At 37.0% G+C, this 16,061-nt stretch overlaps 1 protein-coding gene across 12 annotated transcripts in view; it reads right to left on the bottom strand.

Annotated features, from left to right (window-relative positions):
• The window catches only part of mark2b (MAP/microtubule affinity-regulating kinase 2b), a 47,591-nt gene that overhangs the window by 14,472 nt on the left and 17,058 nt on the right, over nt 1-16,061 (bottom strand). For 10 of the 12 annotated variants that reach the window (XM_042727397.1, XM_042727399.1, XM_042727405.1 and 7 more), the window contains exons 3-14: nt 15,278-15,331; nt 12,727-12,775; nt 10,907-10,972; nt 10,620-10,690; nt 9,984-10,040; nt 6,952-7,188; nt 6,721-6,840; nt 4,787-4,889; nt 4,560-4,672; nt 4,329-4,467; nt 4,113-4,252; nt 2,656-2,744 (exon numbers count right to left, since the gene is read on the bottom strand). In XM_042727397.1, coding sequence (XP_042583331.1) covers nt 2,656-2,744; nt 4,113-4,252; nt 4,329-4,467; nt 4,560-4,672; nt 4,787-4,889; nt 6,721-6,840; nt 6,952-7,188; nt 9,984-10,040; nt 10,620-10,690; nt 10,907-10,972; nt 12,727-12,775; nt 15,278-15,331 — 1,238 coding nt within the window. The remainder of the gene's footprint in view (nt 1-2,655; nt 2,745-4,112; nt 4,253-4,328; nt 4,468-4,559; nt 4,673-4,786; nt 4,890-6,720; nt 6,841-6,951; nt 7,189-9,983; nt 10,041-10,619; nt 10,691-10,906; nt 10,973-12,726; nt 12,776-15,277; nt 15,332-16,061) is intronic. The other 2 variants (XM_042727398.1, XM_042727409.1) reach the window with 1 other exon arrangement.

Genomic DNA, 16,061 nt, shown 5'->3' with positions numbered 1-16,061 from the left:
TCAGAACGAGACATATGACAGTTGGCCAGAAGTGATAGGTTATAGTTTAAAAGAGTTACAAATAATATTATTTTTTTATACCTATTGTTTTACTTTAGACACTGATTTAATAACTGGGGCCATGTGGATTACTTTCATGTTCATTTTGTGTGGTTTTTGAAGCATCAGCTTTGGGAAAGAAAGTCATATACATCTGGGTCGGCATCAGGGTGAGTCAATGATGAGAGAATTGAGAGAATGAGAGAAAGTATAACAACTCCTTGCACCAAAACCATACACATCAAGTTCAATGATGAAAGTTGAAAAAGAAAAAAAAAAAATATATATATATATATATATATATTCTGGTCAATGTGACCCACAGTACTAATGTGAATATACTTCTCCAATCCTGCTCCTATGCCATAATTTATCTTACTTTATGTACAAACACATATTATTTGTATATAGCAACTGTTCTGTATATGTACCACTGATCTATATATGGCTGGATCGCTCATCGCGTTCTAAACTGCCAACAGGCAGTGAAGCCACCGGAAGTGTTCGATCCGCCATCTTACTAATCCCTACCGGCAGAGAGCACCACTGAGTCACATTCAAACCGCTGTCCTAAAATCACCCGATTAGAAGCAGATCAGTCAAACGGGACTAGTTTTTATCTTATGTGTATGTAAATGAATGTTTACTTCAGATGTTATTTGTAGTGTTTGCGGTCTTTTTGGGCAGGATAAGCGATATATTTAAACCGTTTAGGTGGGTGTGTCTGCTGTGCACTGATGACACAGGTAACGATATAGCCTATTTCTGTATGAACATAATTATTCAGCAATTATTAAACAGGAATGTATTAGTATCAGAAATGGATCTGAATATATTACAATGAATAATACAATTATGTTGTTAATGTTGCTCTATAATGAAATGAGAAGCTTAACTTCCTATCTTGGAAATAAAGCTTTATGTCTTTAAATCCGTACTGTATATAGTCAGTTATTTCACTGAATAAATTCAGATTTCAGAATGAGCACTTTGTCGTTTGTTTTATATGTTGAGGTCATGTCCGTCTGATGTTTATCATGCTCATGATGTTCGCTACTGTAATGAACGTAGCTTTTTAATAAGAAGGGGAAATTCCCGACATTTAAAAAAATACACGTTTACATGCCTAGGGTGTTTGCATTGTAAGAGTGTACAGAGATACTTCAGATTTAAAAACGCTGACTTGTTAGGTGATGTTTTCTCATTAAAATCATACAAGTTCCTATTAATTCAGTAGAACGTTTACGCACACTAGGGATTACCAATATGGCGGCGCAGCGGCTTCACTTTCATGACGTCATGAGCAATCCAGTTCTATATTATAGATCAGTGATATGTACACTATTGTCTGGAGTCTGTAAGATTTAAAAAAAAAAAAACTTTTTTTTTCTTATATGCTCACCAAGGCTGCATTTACTTGATCTAAAAAAAAAACAGCAACATTTCCTGACACATGACCTAAAAGCTAATATCTTATTCATCTGAGAGTTTGTTTTCTCCATCAGAACCATAAACAAATAATGACACTAATAATAATTATGATAAAAGTACAACAGCTGATCTTTGTGGTATGTTATTCAGAGCTTGGTACAAAGGAGTTAATAGAAAATGCATTGTTTCCTTTTGAAATCTTATCATCCCTGTATATTTAGACTGGGTCTGAACAAGCCTTCATTATTACTAATGGCATAGGGCTTTCTGCACTGGAACTGACACTTGTTGACAGAGCAAAAGTGCATATTCAAAGTTCAAATTCCCACAGATACGTTTTGTCTCAGTTGATTAACCACTGAACAATTTTTAAACTACAAGGTACATGTATATCGATTTGACTCATGACCACAATTAAAGCATCTGATGGTCACCATTCAACACTTTGGTAGCACAGAAGACATCATCTTCATACATCAAGACTCCAGTAGGCAGAAAGCTCTATCTCCATTTTTAAAAATACATCTCATGCATATGCTTATGCATAATTGATATAGTAAAGACACTGGAGTGTGTGGAATGTGAGTATAAGCAGCAATATGAATGCTGGAGAAGGAGGAGTTATGATGCATGAATGGTTAGAGGTGCACAGGAAGTGAAGGATGAGTGACTTCGTGTTTGTTGGCGATGATGGTGGAAGGTTTATTTTGGGTTTAGATGATGCTTTAATGCATGCATGTGTGACTGGGATTTAACCATTTAAGGCATCTAAAAGGTTTTCAAAAGAATACTCTGGTGATGGACATTTTTCTCTGTAAATTAGTGTGTGGGTCTGAATCAGATGGTTCTCTAGGCATCATTAATCCGGCTGAAATCCAGGATGAAGTATGCCAATCTGGCACAACTCGGCCTTTCTGGAGATCAAAAGCACACCAGTCTGGGCTCCATGGCAGGTACCGGCCAACAGCATAGAGGCAGGAGATAGAAGTAGACTTTGTGCGTGTGTATGTGTGCAATGGAAAATAGAGAAACTGGTGACTGGTTCTGTTAGTGATCTTATCTAGAGGGATGAACTGTGCCCGTATACGTGTGTGTGACAGTAAGAGAAAGGTTAAGTGTTAATCTGTACTTTGCCTTTTTTGAGATTTACACTCTTTCAACAGATGCATGTGTTTTTGGATGTACCTGTCCTTGCCGTTTTGCACTCCTAGAGTGGCTCTCTCAGAAACAGGGGAATTTCTGCTGCGGCTTGTGCCCGTGGACAGGATACTATTCTGAAATCACAAACACACACAGGTGTAAACCAATGTTGTTACTGTTAACTATTGCCAAATTCACACTGCAAAGCTTTCAGATAAGTACTTTTGAAGTGGCATTTAGGTGTCTTCACACAGAAGGTCTAAAGCTGCTCGGAAATGGCTTTTTGCATTTACAAAGAAATGATAACCATATACTTTGAAACCAGGGACTGGCGTCGGTCACAGCTGGCATTATTTAGTCAGGCTTATGTCTTTACACAGAATTTGAAGCAGGCACAAAGCAGCCCTAACTCAGCTATGTAAAGATGCCTTAAAAACAGCTCCGCATATTTTGTCTCTCTTGTTTAACACAACAGTAATCCAAGTTTGAGCTAGAAGTGATTAAATGAATCATGCTATGAACCATGCAAAGGACAGCCCTGCTGTGAACCCTGGGTGAATGACAAACTAGAAACAAAAAACATTTTTGTCTATTGCTCAAGGTGTGAAAATGTTTGCTCTCTCTCATCCAACTTGTGGTAGAGCTACTACTTGGTTGGTACTCAGACAGGGCCTATTCATACAATAGTATTTGCACTTTAAAAACAAAGAGAATAAGGCACTGTATCTAAAGATGTGCAAACCTAGAAACTCCAAGTATGATGTGGTGTGTTAAAGCTCAAAATAACATCCTCTGTAGCATTTTCACAGAAATAACTTGAGAGCAGGAGCCATGAGCTTTGGACGTGCCAAACATCTCTTGGTCAGAGAGTGTGTTTCAACCCTAGGCAAGCCCTTCCAGCCATCTGCTGCATGAAAAATATCAGTGTGGAAAGCAGCAGGCTTTTCAGAGCACCCTTGTGTGACTGGGAACAGAAGCAGTAGTTAAGTTGTTTAAAAATTACCCTGCTATTATGTCAAAAGTTTCCTCAATCCATAATGTAATTACATGTTCTTCAAGTACATGGAAACTGAACTAAAAAACATGATGTGCCTTTGGTACTGTATTAGTCTTGTTGATAAGCTTGAGTGCCCTAGCTTGTAAAAGATCAACAAGCACTCGGTCTAGATAAACATGCTCTAATTCATATAGTTCCCTTTTTTGCATAATTGTGTTTTATAGACTGGAAAAACTTCTTTGTTTGGCAGTCAAGAGTGGAAGTGACGAGACAAGAGGGGGCACAGAATTGGGAAAGGATATTAAAAAATTATATTTTTATACTGTACATAATGCATAACTTCACTTGTAGCAATTAAAATTATTTTAGTTTTGGAATTTATTTACACAAAATAAATGTAGAATTTAAATTTTTCCATTTATCAGTTTTCAGACACAATATAAAAAAAATGATAAAAAATATATATAAATCTCTAAGAAAAATATCACCCAACAGATACACTTACAGTAGAGGGTGTGGAACTCTTTTTGCGTTCGCTGGTGATAACTGGACTGGGTGGAACTTTGGTGGAGCTACTAGAACCTTTTCTCCCAGAATCCTCCACTCTATGCTTGTTTTCTCCCTGAGGCCGTTTCGAGTATGAGCCTGAGGGACAAAGAAGAGAGAGTATGAATGTGTGTTTATAAAGGTCTTCATTCACAAACGCTTCCAATCTGCTCACCCTGATCTGTTGACCTTCGGACAGGTTTCTGAGTGGATGACACACTGCGCTGTACCATATGAGGTGGAGAAGGACCATTGCTGTTAGTGAGGTCACTTCCTGGGCGTGGCTTTAGCAACAAGTTGACACCCTCGTCAAGCTGCGAGTCAGAAATTGCAAACAAAAAGTTTCATCATCATTTAGCTGCCTCTGTGGGCACTGAAGTATGTGTGTGTTTATGTATGTGTGTACCTCTGAATTCCTATAGTCAAGCAGCAGGTAGGTTGCCATGATTTCATTGTATTTTTGTTTGATGAGAGATTCCTCTATTTCCTCTTGACTGAAACCCATCTGAAGCATTATGTCTAAATGGGCAACATACACACAATGTCATTGCAATACCTTTGTATAACACTTCCAAATCTTGGAATGTTTTCTTAACATCTAAACTATTTCACATGTGTGAGAATCACACACACCTGTTCTCCTGGGGTCTTTGTAGTCAGGTTGGGGCTGAATGTAAGGCTTTAGCTCTTCATCTTCATGACCTACATTCATCCAGCGATCCTTCATGATCTGCTGCTGAGCCAACGGCAGACACACAGACAGAGAATGGTGAGGGATCACATAACCGTATCTTTAAGTGTTTTTAGGCAACCAGATTATGAATTCAAGTGCCAATTTTTGCCAAAAAATCTGCTTATCTGAATAAAAGCAAAACATAATTCACATTCACGTTTAAATGCAAAATATAAAGCATTACTACATGTAACAGATTTTATCAATCAATCAAAAGAAGCGAAAAAACTTTCAACTTCAATGAATACATTTATTCAAAATCGCTGGCTCTCAACCAGGACCAGGGTCCACTAGGAGACCTCAGCAAGCTTCAAAGGGGTCTTAAGATGACTTAAAAAGCATTAAAATAAGATAAAACAATTAAAAAACAAGAAATTTCTCATTTTAATTCACCCCCTTAAGAGGCTGTTCACACCGAATGCATTGTTGCATTTAAAAACGCAAGACGCAGTGTTAATTAAAGAATGGTTTTAAAAAGAAAAGCGCCATGCAAAATGCCTCTCCCGCCCATATTGATGTCAAATAAAACAGTAGCCATGCCAACTTGCTACTGTAAACAAAAGCTTGCAGTGTTTGCTCCGCCTCCGGAGTCTTCTGTTTGCCCCAATGTTTCCGAACTAACACTGATGAGCATGTTGCAGGTAACAGTTTAAATTCTTTTAACTCAACCTCATGTGAGACACTGCAAAAGACACTAGTGCAACCATCATCATACACGTCCATCTTGAACACATGTACACAAAACTAGAGGTCGATCGATAGTGGATTTTACCGATACCACACTGGCCAATACCTGATAGTTTTTAAAATGGATACTAAACGAAAACTAAAACAGTGCTTTACTATTTTTAAAAAAAGCAGTAGCAGTACTGAACCATACTTTGTAAATGAATAAACATATTAATATTAATTATTATATTGATCATTAAAGTTATTTCATAATTCACTAATGTTAAAATAATAAACTTTAAATTTTAAAAATGTAGCCTATTAGTAATAGTAAATGTTGAAATGAACAAACTAGGAACAATACTTCTACAGCTTTCATTAATATTACAAATGGACTCTTACTGTTGAGCATTACCATTTAATTTCAACAGTCATGCTTAAAGATGGCCATCTTTAAATATCTACAGTACACAAGGCCATTGCATTAAAATTACATACATAGATTATTGATATTGTATGTGTACTCTCACACTTTATTTGCTTCTGTTTTAGAACACTGCATGATTATCTAGAAATCATTATGTACATTAACAATATATATATATATATATATATATATATATATATATATATTATATATTGATTAGATAATCATGCAGTGTTATATACATGTTACGTATATACGAAAACATTTTAAACATATAATTAAAAAAAAACAATTCTGGTTACGCCAAACTCTAAAATATTGAATCAGGTAGAAAATGTGAGTAAAAAATATTTGTAAAAATCCTTATCCAGCAAATCATAAATGACTGAAAAGTCATGGGGCTTTTTAATATCATTGTGAACTACAGAAGGTCTTGGAGTAAAAAGGTTGAGATCTACTGTTCAGAATAGGTATAGTATGTTGTAATAAAACATTTTGCCAGGAATTGCTTTTCATATTAACTTTTTTTCTCAAAAATTAACTTTACTCAATTTCCTTACAATTTACTCAACGTATAGAAGTTTATAGGTATGTACTGTTTTTGTTTTAAAAATATTTTTTTTTTCATATTTTACATTGAAAACTAATACTTTAAGCTACTTAAAATGTAAGGTCTTTGTCTGTATTTTAGTTTGCAGACAGATATCAGATGTGTATACATGTCTAAATCAAGCGCACCTCCAAACTTCCCCTCTTGGTAGGATTGAGGATGAGAAACTTCTTCAGCAGATTCTCACAGTCTGTGGACATGTAGAAGGGAATCCTATATTTCCCTCTTAAAACTCGCTCTCGCAACTCCTGCATAAGATTAAGAGAAACACAATGAGGATGATACAGTACAAATGAGGAAGATAAATAAAAGGACACAGACAAACAGGAACATTAAGACAGATATTCAGTGTCTCCCACCTTCAGGTTCTGTCCATCAAAAGGCAACGAGCCACTGACCAGCGTGTAAAGTATGACCCCGAGACTCCACACATCCACCTCTGGACCGTCATACTTTTTGCCCTGGAAGAGTTCAGGGGCGGCATACGGTGGGCTCCCGCAAAACGTGTCCAGTTTATTGCCCACCGTGAACTCGTTACTGAAACCAAAGTCGGCGATCTTTATGTTCATGTCAGCATCCAGTAAAAGATTCTCAGCCTGAGGGAGAAAAAGAGGATGGCATAATGGTAAGAAGTTTGATACATACAACTCCCTTTTTGACCTCAGCGTTCAATTGTCTACCGGAAATGCCTGTTTCTCTTCCTTCAGGGTGTTTGGCAAACTTTTCCTAATGAGTTCTCTCATGCTATTGTGTGTTTGTGAATGTGTTGAGACTTGTCCTCTGTGCTGCCACCCAACATCTACACACCAACTTTAGCCACAAAGAGAGGCCGTGTTGCCTAGCAACAGATGCGGGGTGCTAACTGGGCTCGGTTTGCAGAGTTAAATATTACTCTGCCAACAGAGCCAAACTTTTACAACATGCAAACACACAGCAACAAAGAAATGGATGAGGCATGGGCAGCACTAAAATCTTACGAAAGTGATATTATATTGCCTTTGCAAGACTGAATTTAGCTGTGTTGCATTTAATATGTCATCTGTGTGCCCACTGGCTGCTTAACATGATGTTAATCAATCACATTTCAGTGAAAGAATTTTGTTTTTGCAAAAGGGCCCTGTATGTTAACTACATACTGTCATGTAGACAAACCAGTCACAGTTAATACAATAAGAGTTCTTGGTTCTTCTGGTTGAATCAAGAGATTGCTTAAATAGATCCTGTCTGACAAATTGAAGCATGCTTAAAGAGCAACACATCATGCCGTGATCTAAAGAAATTCAAGAACAGATGAGAAACAAAATAGTTGACATGTATCAGTCTGGAAAGGGTTTTAAAGCCATTTCTAAGTCTTTGGGACTCCGGTGAACCACGGTCAGAGCCATTATCCACAAATGGAGAAAACTTGGAACAGTGGTGAACCTTCCCAGGAGTGGCCGGCCTACCAAAATGATTCCAAGAGCGCAACGACGACTCATCCAGGAGGTCATAAAAGAACCCAGAACAACGTCTAAAGAACTGCAGGCCTCACTTGACTCAATTAAGGTCAGTGTTCATGATTCAACAATAAGAAAGAGACTGGGCAAAAACAGCATCCATGGGAGAGTTCAAAGGCAAAAGCCACTGCTGACCAAAAAGAACACAAAGGCTTGTCTCACATTTGCCAAAAAAATATCTTGATTATCCCCAAGACTTTTGGGCAAAACTTTCTGGAAGGTGTACGTCCAGTTACATCTGGTGTAAAACCAACACAGCATTTCATAAAAAAAAAAAACCTTCATACCAACAGTCAAGTGGTGGTAGTTTGATGGTCTGGGGCTGCTTTGCAGCTTCATGGACATGGACGACTTGCCATAATTGATGGAATTATGAATTCTGCACTCTTATCAGAAAATCCTGAAGGAGAATGTCCGGCCGTCAGTTTGTGACCTCAAGCTCAAGCACACTTGGGTTATACAGCAGGACAATGATCCCAAACACACCAGCAAGTTCACCTCTGAATGGCTCAAGAAAAACAAAATTAAGGTTTTGGAGTGGCCAAATCAAAGTCCGGGCTTAAATCCGATTGAGATGCTGTAGCATGACCTTAAACAGTCCATTCATGCTCAAAAACCCTCCAATGTGGCTAAATTAAAACAATTCTACAAAGAAGAGTGGGCCAAAATTTATCCACAGCGATGTGAAAGACTCATTGCCAGTTATCACAAATGCTTGATTGCAGTTGTTGCTGCAAAGGGTGGCACAACCAGTTCTTATTTACAACCAGTAAATCCTTATTTAAAAACTGCATTTTGTATTTACTTGGGTTACCTTTGTGTAATATTAAAATTTGTTTGATGATCTGAATCTTTTAAGTGTTACAAATATGCAAAAAACAGTAAGTGGGCAAAAAACATTTCATACCACTGTGTGTGTGTGTATATATATATATATATATATATATATATATATATATATATATATATATATATATATATATATAAGGAAATATTACTGACTCCAAACTTTTGTATTATGTATGTTTTTTGCTTGCAACTAGTAGTTTCCTTTGCTGGGGCAACCGGCTCTAAATACAATACAATCAACATGTCTGCAACTTGAAAGAAATGCGATATAGATCCTGCAATCCAACCTGAACTGCCAGAAACCTCTGTAGCCACAATAGAGGTGTGGCTTAATGGTTAACACACATTCACACACACACACACACACACACACAGACGCATCACTATTACAGTACATTTGCAAATCTGGGTAAATGCTTTATTTTTTGTGATACTCATATTAAATCAATATGGAAAATAATGCCCTTTTCTATTGTAATCAATACATCTCCAGCACTGCAGTTACATTTAGTGTACATCTCTGTGTGTGTGTTTGTGTGTGTGAAAAAAAAGAGACAAGCTGATAGAGAAAGAGAAAAAGGAAGAGGTTCAGACACACAATTGTACACCATGCAGGATTTCTGGGGGTCCTGAGTGGGGCGCAAGAGAATTACATTAAGTTATGCATAGAGACAGTGACTAACTTCAAGGTTCAAGAGTCACTATGATGATGGTTTGGACCAATAAGTAATTTCAGTTAGATGGATGGAGTATTATCATGGGAACATTCATCCAGAGAGACACTTCCTTTCATCTTAACAAGGAGAAGATCTGGGCTCAGCAGTTCCAGAGTTCAGAGTACACTCATGATAGCGTGTGTGTTAATAGAGGACTCATTCCTTCACCTGGACTTCTGTTAAGGGTTTTTGTGACAGACACAGAAGAACTACTAAAGACCATGTGAAAGATGAAGGTACAGCTGAATGCAGATCTTGCTGCTCAGGACATGTTTATATGTAACAGACCCTAAGGGCCCTAATACACACAACAAAAGCACACATTCTCACCTTAAGATCTCGGTGTACAATACACTTCTGATGGCAATACTGCACAGCTGAGACAATCTAGAGAGATACAGAGAGAAGGTGTGGTGAGTAATCAGGAGAGTAGGTGAAGTCATTTTGGCTCATCATGGGAGTTGTCGCTCTTTAATTGAGCTTTTCTATCAGTAATTAAGCAATCATACACACACATGCACACAGCAGAGATAATGAGCACACACACACACACGCTTGTACTAGCAAAAAAGGACCACTTGGCACCACCTGTCACAAACCACTATTCATTGTTTCAAACAGTATATGCTTACCAAGGTTCCATTTATTTGATCATAAATACAATAAAAACAGTTTTATTGTAAAATATCACAATTAAAAATCTGTACAGATGTCAGATGTTCTTGCTTCCATTAAAACACACAATTCTGTTTGGATCATTCTCACATCATCCTGGAGAACATGATCGTCAGCTTTTATGTTAATTCATGTTAATTTTCCAATTCAACTACTGCACTCAAATTGATGATATGATCAGTAATTAAAAGTTAGAATAGAAAAATGGAAGCATTTTCACTCAGACCTCATTGTACGTACATGTGAGCTTTGACACTGAAGCATGACTCACTCACACGCACTCGCACTGACCTGTCTAAATTTGGCACGCGCTTCCTTTTCTTTCATCCTCCCGTGAGCAACAAGGTAATCAAAAACCTCGCCTGGAAATGGAAGAGGGGAACATTGCAATAGAGTAGAAAATAACAGAGAAAGACAAGAGGTAAAGAAGTGGTACAAGTAGAGGAGAAGAACAGACAGGCAAGGCAAAGGAGAAAGGAAGATGGGAGAATTCATGACATTATTTAAAATGCAGTGTCCTGATTTTTAGGTCTTGACATGATTGACAGCTGGCAGTTCTAGTCTTTCAGCCCACTCACCTCCACTGGCATATTCCATGATTAAATACAGCGTCTTATCTGTCTCGATCACCTCAAATAACTTCACTGGTGGAGAAAAAGATAGGTGATCACAAATCAAAACATGTAAGAGACTATTCACACCAAATTTGAAATTTAGGCACATCCCGAACAAGAATTAACAAGAAAAGACACATCTCTATGAAATCATTCACATCTTTATCTTACTGGCTTAAAATCAATAGAGTTCAACAGGGATTAGATTTTTGTAAGTCAAAACCTGAAACAAGTTAACATTTTACTTCTGGTTCCATTGTCCTGAATTAAACTTTTAAATAGGTTTTTGGTCAATTGGCTGAAATAAGGTCTGTGGTCAACACAAGGCAGACATTTTCACATTCTACTTATGACATACAATACATGAGTAAAAACCCCTTGTGGTTTTTTTAAAGCTTTTAATTGTCTTGAAAAGGACAGTTGCTAACAAGTGGCTAGACTCATCTACACACTAGTCCACTTTTACAGCCTCATTGTGTTTATAATTGCTTTTACAAACTATTCTAACATGGTGTTGTTCCTAAAAAAAGCACGCCATCACTGCAGCACTCTATTAGCAATAGGTGGCTATGACTGTGCTGCATTTTAGCTTTCGATGTATACAAACAAATCAACTGTCAGTTCAGATTTGGAAACTGTGTGAATCTTTTTAATTGTTTGTATTCTGAACAATTCAATGTGGTATATTTTCAGAGAATTGTGAAAATTTGCCATTCGACTCGATTGCTGAAATAGTTTTACTGCGAAGATTTTCTATTGAGGTTATCAGTGCTTACAACTGAGGTTGAGAAAAAAAAAATCATATTACTGATGTAGCACATCTACACCTCTAAAGCACAGCATTATATAGTTTGAAAGCTACAAAACCCACCATATCTATCTTAAGCAGCTGACAAGATTATAACCAAAGTTTAGCTCTAAAGATTACGCATACAAACTGCATTAGAATGAGTCTCCTGAGCTGAGCAGCAGTGACAAGAATTTTTTCTCATGAAAAACATCTCATAAGCAACAATAAAAACCCACAAACCCTAAAGGAAAAAATGCAAATGCTCCAAATCCAAACAAACAGCATCTAATAAAGAGAGATGCATTAATAAAGTAGAATTATAAAAATGAACAGGCTTTAGGAGTCGGTTTTTGAAGCTCAGAGCTATGCTATTCATCACACTCTATTTAACGAAAACAGGCCACTACTGTTTGACATTAATGCAATGAATAAAATACATAATCCCTACTTTGTGTGTGTCGTCATGGAAAAGATCAAGGAGTGTTTCAGATCAATCAGTTGTGATTGTGTGATGTGATACTAGCACAGACACACTCGGCCATTGAACACAGAGAGAGCAAAGACTCTGAATCAGGACTGAATCCACAGTGCTGCTTCCTCAAAGGGGGCAGGTCTTCCCTTTCATATTTCTGCTCTGTTCTTTGATATTTATGAGCAGAAGTTGAGCGCTAATGAGCTAGCGTTTCCGTCAAGTCCACCGTCACAGCACAGGAACACACACACGCACACTTAAACACACAGTTCAATACATCAGCAGTATCTGATTTGTGTGTTGACTTGAGCGAGTGCATATCAGCACATATCAAACAGTCCATTTCTTCAACATCTATGACATCAAAGCCTCAGGAATGCCGATTTCAATGATTTCAGCAGACTGGTCTTATCTTGGATCGGACAATTCCGATGATTCATGTCAGACGCTGATTTGAAATATTAAAATAATTAAATTAACTGTGGTGTGGCCAGTTAGACGGGTTCTTTCTAAATCACTCACCAATGTTTGGGTGATTCAGAAGCTTCATGATTCTCACTTCTCGGAAGAGCTGCGAAAACACAATAAAGAGAGAAGGTTTGAGAAGATTGCAAGCATTGACAAGCTGCTATTATCCTGATCCTTGTGATAATGCCAGATACATTAAATTAATTGGATAGTTTACAAAAAATGGTCCCCATTGACTTCCATAGTATGGAAAAAATACTGTGGAAGTCAATGGGGACCAGCAACTGAAGGTGAACCCTAACCCATGTGATTGTGAAATTCAGACCAGCAACTGTTTGGTTACCCACAGCCTTCACAATGACGTCTTTTGCTGGTCTCTTAGTCTGGTCAGGCTGGTTTTATAGGGATTTTAAGCAGTTCGTCAAAGAGCTTTAAAACCAGGCTGGCAGACAATCTAAAGCCTCGTGCGCACTGGGACGATTTTCGCCTGTGATTATCGCCAGTGTTTTTTGAGATGTTTTTCGACACGTCTTGTGTGTTCATACCCAAGCGATTTTCCCTAGCAATGAGCCGAGTGAACGTGCAAATTCACTCCCTGACCATAGATGGCGCCTAACTCTTTAACCGCCATTGACGAGTTATCTCGTCTTTTAGAAGACATCGCTTCCCCGCCAAAGACAAGTTTTTAGGCTTTTCGTTTTTTCACTGTTATACACTCGGGGCGCTATTACACTTCTTCTGAACGAGTACCAAACCTCTCGAACAAAAACACACGTGAACAGGACGGAGAAACGAGCAATGTCTTATGTAAACAGATGCATATTAAAAATAATGCGATCATCAGCAATAGACAGCATATAAATGAAAACTGCATAATATTATGGAGTAAAATGTTGATCCAGGAAGTGTTATATATCTATGCAAGCTCTGGAGGTGTTTTGATAATTGTACTGAATATTATCCAGAGGTAGTTTTTGCTCAAAACTATACATTTTTTTATGAAACCTACCTATATTCAAGTGTTGATGCTTTAAGCTAGAATAAAACAGTTTTTTTTTTTTTTTTTTTTTTTTTTTTTTAAAGTAGAGGCTCTGATCTTTATTTTGGTGAATTCCATATTCAAATATTCATACAGCAAAATATACTGGAGGCCATCAAATTTTAGTGAAAATCATCAAAATTGCTGGCGGTGGCTGGCAACTTTTTTCCAAAATGCTGGCGGGGAAAGAGTTAATGAAAAACCGAAATACCCCGGTACACAACAAATCCTATTTGATCTGCAATTCCTCTCCATAATAACTCCTCCTTATCAAGGCTTTTGTAGTCGCTGTTGCGTTTTTCATAAAGCCCTTTTTGTTCAGACACCAATGAGACCAGCAGCTCTACATTCATCTTGCTTCGATGCTTCTTCTTGGTCTATTTACTCCCTCTTTGTCATTAGGTAACAATGTGTGCTCCGAAAGACCAATTTCTGCTTGAGCGCCACCAAGTCGTGTTTTATTGTAACTTCAGCAGCTCCAGGCACGTGAAAAAAAGGTGCCAGTCACATTGGTCGGCCAGTTTTTAACGTGGTGCATCAAACCAAAAAAAAGATGCCAAGGTTTTATTTATTTTTTTTAATGACGCTTTTATGCCTGCCATTTTGTGCGCCGGTGTGCACACTCACATTGGCGCCCTTTGTTTAGTCACGAAGCGTTAAACATCAGCGATAATCGCGCGTGATAATTGTCCTGGTGTACACAAGCCTTAAGACCAACAAAAGGTTTTAGGTTAGTTTAAGCTGTTTTGGTCAGGATTTACTAATAACTTAAGTGATAAACGATAAAAAAACTGTGTCTGAACATTTACTTTCATTCGTTTAGATTACAGATGTAAATTTTCTATTTTTGTACAAACACAAATGTATTGTGGAAATCTGGGATTACATACAATGTTGTTTAAATGTTGGAGATAGGTACTTTTTTATATAATAGTACATCAAGGCTGTATTTATTTAATCAAAAATTCAAAAACTGTAATATTGTCTATTTTACGTTAATATGTTTAACACTTCTGTTCCTTAAGAAATCATTCTAAGGGGTTCATTGTAGTACTCAAGAAATCTTTTATCTTATTATTATTAGAAGATGAAAATGTTTTTTATGCTTAACGAAGTGTGGATTCTCTGATGAACAAAGATTGAAGAAAATCATTCATTTCAAATAGAAATCTATTTGTATGTCCTTTGTCTGTCATTTTTTTATCAATTTAAAGCATCTTTTCTGAATAAAAGTATCTTTCAAAAATCTATTTATTCAAAAAAAAAAATCTTTCTGACCCCAAAATATCCTACTTGTGAATGGTAGTGTATTCATATTTTACAGCACATTGTTAAATTTTCACTAGCAGCAGGAACAATGCATTAACCTCATTTCTTTAATATCCTGCAGGATTCAAAAAGTTAATGGTACATGACCAGTGTATGTATGTGTATGTGGGGGTAAAGCAGAACCCGTTTATTCTCAAGTCAGAGGAAATCCTTTCTGAAATCTCTTCCTGTAATTACCCTTCTGTGCCCTCTCTCCAGACAGATATACAGATAAAGACAGGAGATCTGCAGACTCACTTTTTGAAGACTAGAAGAGTTGAGCTGTGTCTTGTCTATGATTTTCACTGCTACCTGAGTCAAAAGAAACACAAACACGTCTTTAAAAACACCTCTCTAAAACATAAAATTACTTTTTTCAAAAGGATTTAACAGAATACCAGAATTACAATAGAAAGATGACTCTGAATGCTAACTGTGCTTGATCTATATTTGCATGTTTCTGCAAATTCAGGCCCCAGAAGCATGTCCCGGGGGTTGATTTTTATTAAAACAGATCAACTTTCAGATTTCAGCTTCTTTTACTTGTTATACGAAGATCATATTACAATTGGCTTGAACAGTTTTCATAGTGCCTTCATTTATTTTTGTTACTTGTTGAAATAATCATAAATCTTTTAAAGGTTTATATGACTGTCCCACACATTTTCACCCTAATAAAGTTCACTTAAAATATCAGTGTAAAGTATCAGTGGAGAACCTACCTGGGAATGTTGAACCATGTCAAAAGAATTCAAGAGAAAATCAAGATAAATAACCTTCTGTGTATTTGATTACTTCTTCATAGTCTGAATTTAAGCAAATTTCACATTACATCTTATTTTCTCACATCAGTCCACACCACAAACATAGGTGATTTGAAATTGGATTTAGCATATCTGAAGCCAGTTGCACGAACACAGTCATTATGTTAAGACTGTGTCTTAAGAACTAGTCTGACTAACTAGCAGTTAGTCATAGGATAAACCGTAATTTCTCAAATTAGACTAATTTAGATTTTTATACAACTGACTTAGTTATGAGT

This window comes from Cyprinus carpio, chromosome B7, assembly GCF_018340385.1.
Source record: "Cyprinus carpio isolate SPL01 chromosome B7, ASM1834038v1, whole genome shotgun sequence".
In the NCBI taxonomy this organism is placed as follows: Eukaryota; Metazoa; Chordata; class Actinopteri; order Cypriniformes; family Cyprinidae; genus Cyprinus; species Cyprinus carpio.
Note: the sequence above shows the minus strand (reverse complement) of the source record. Positions and strands in the feature narration are given on the sequence as shown.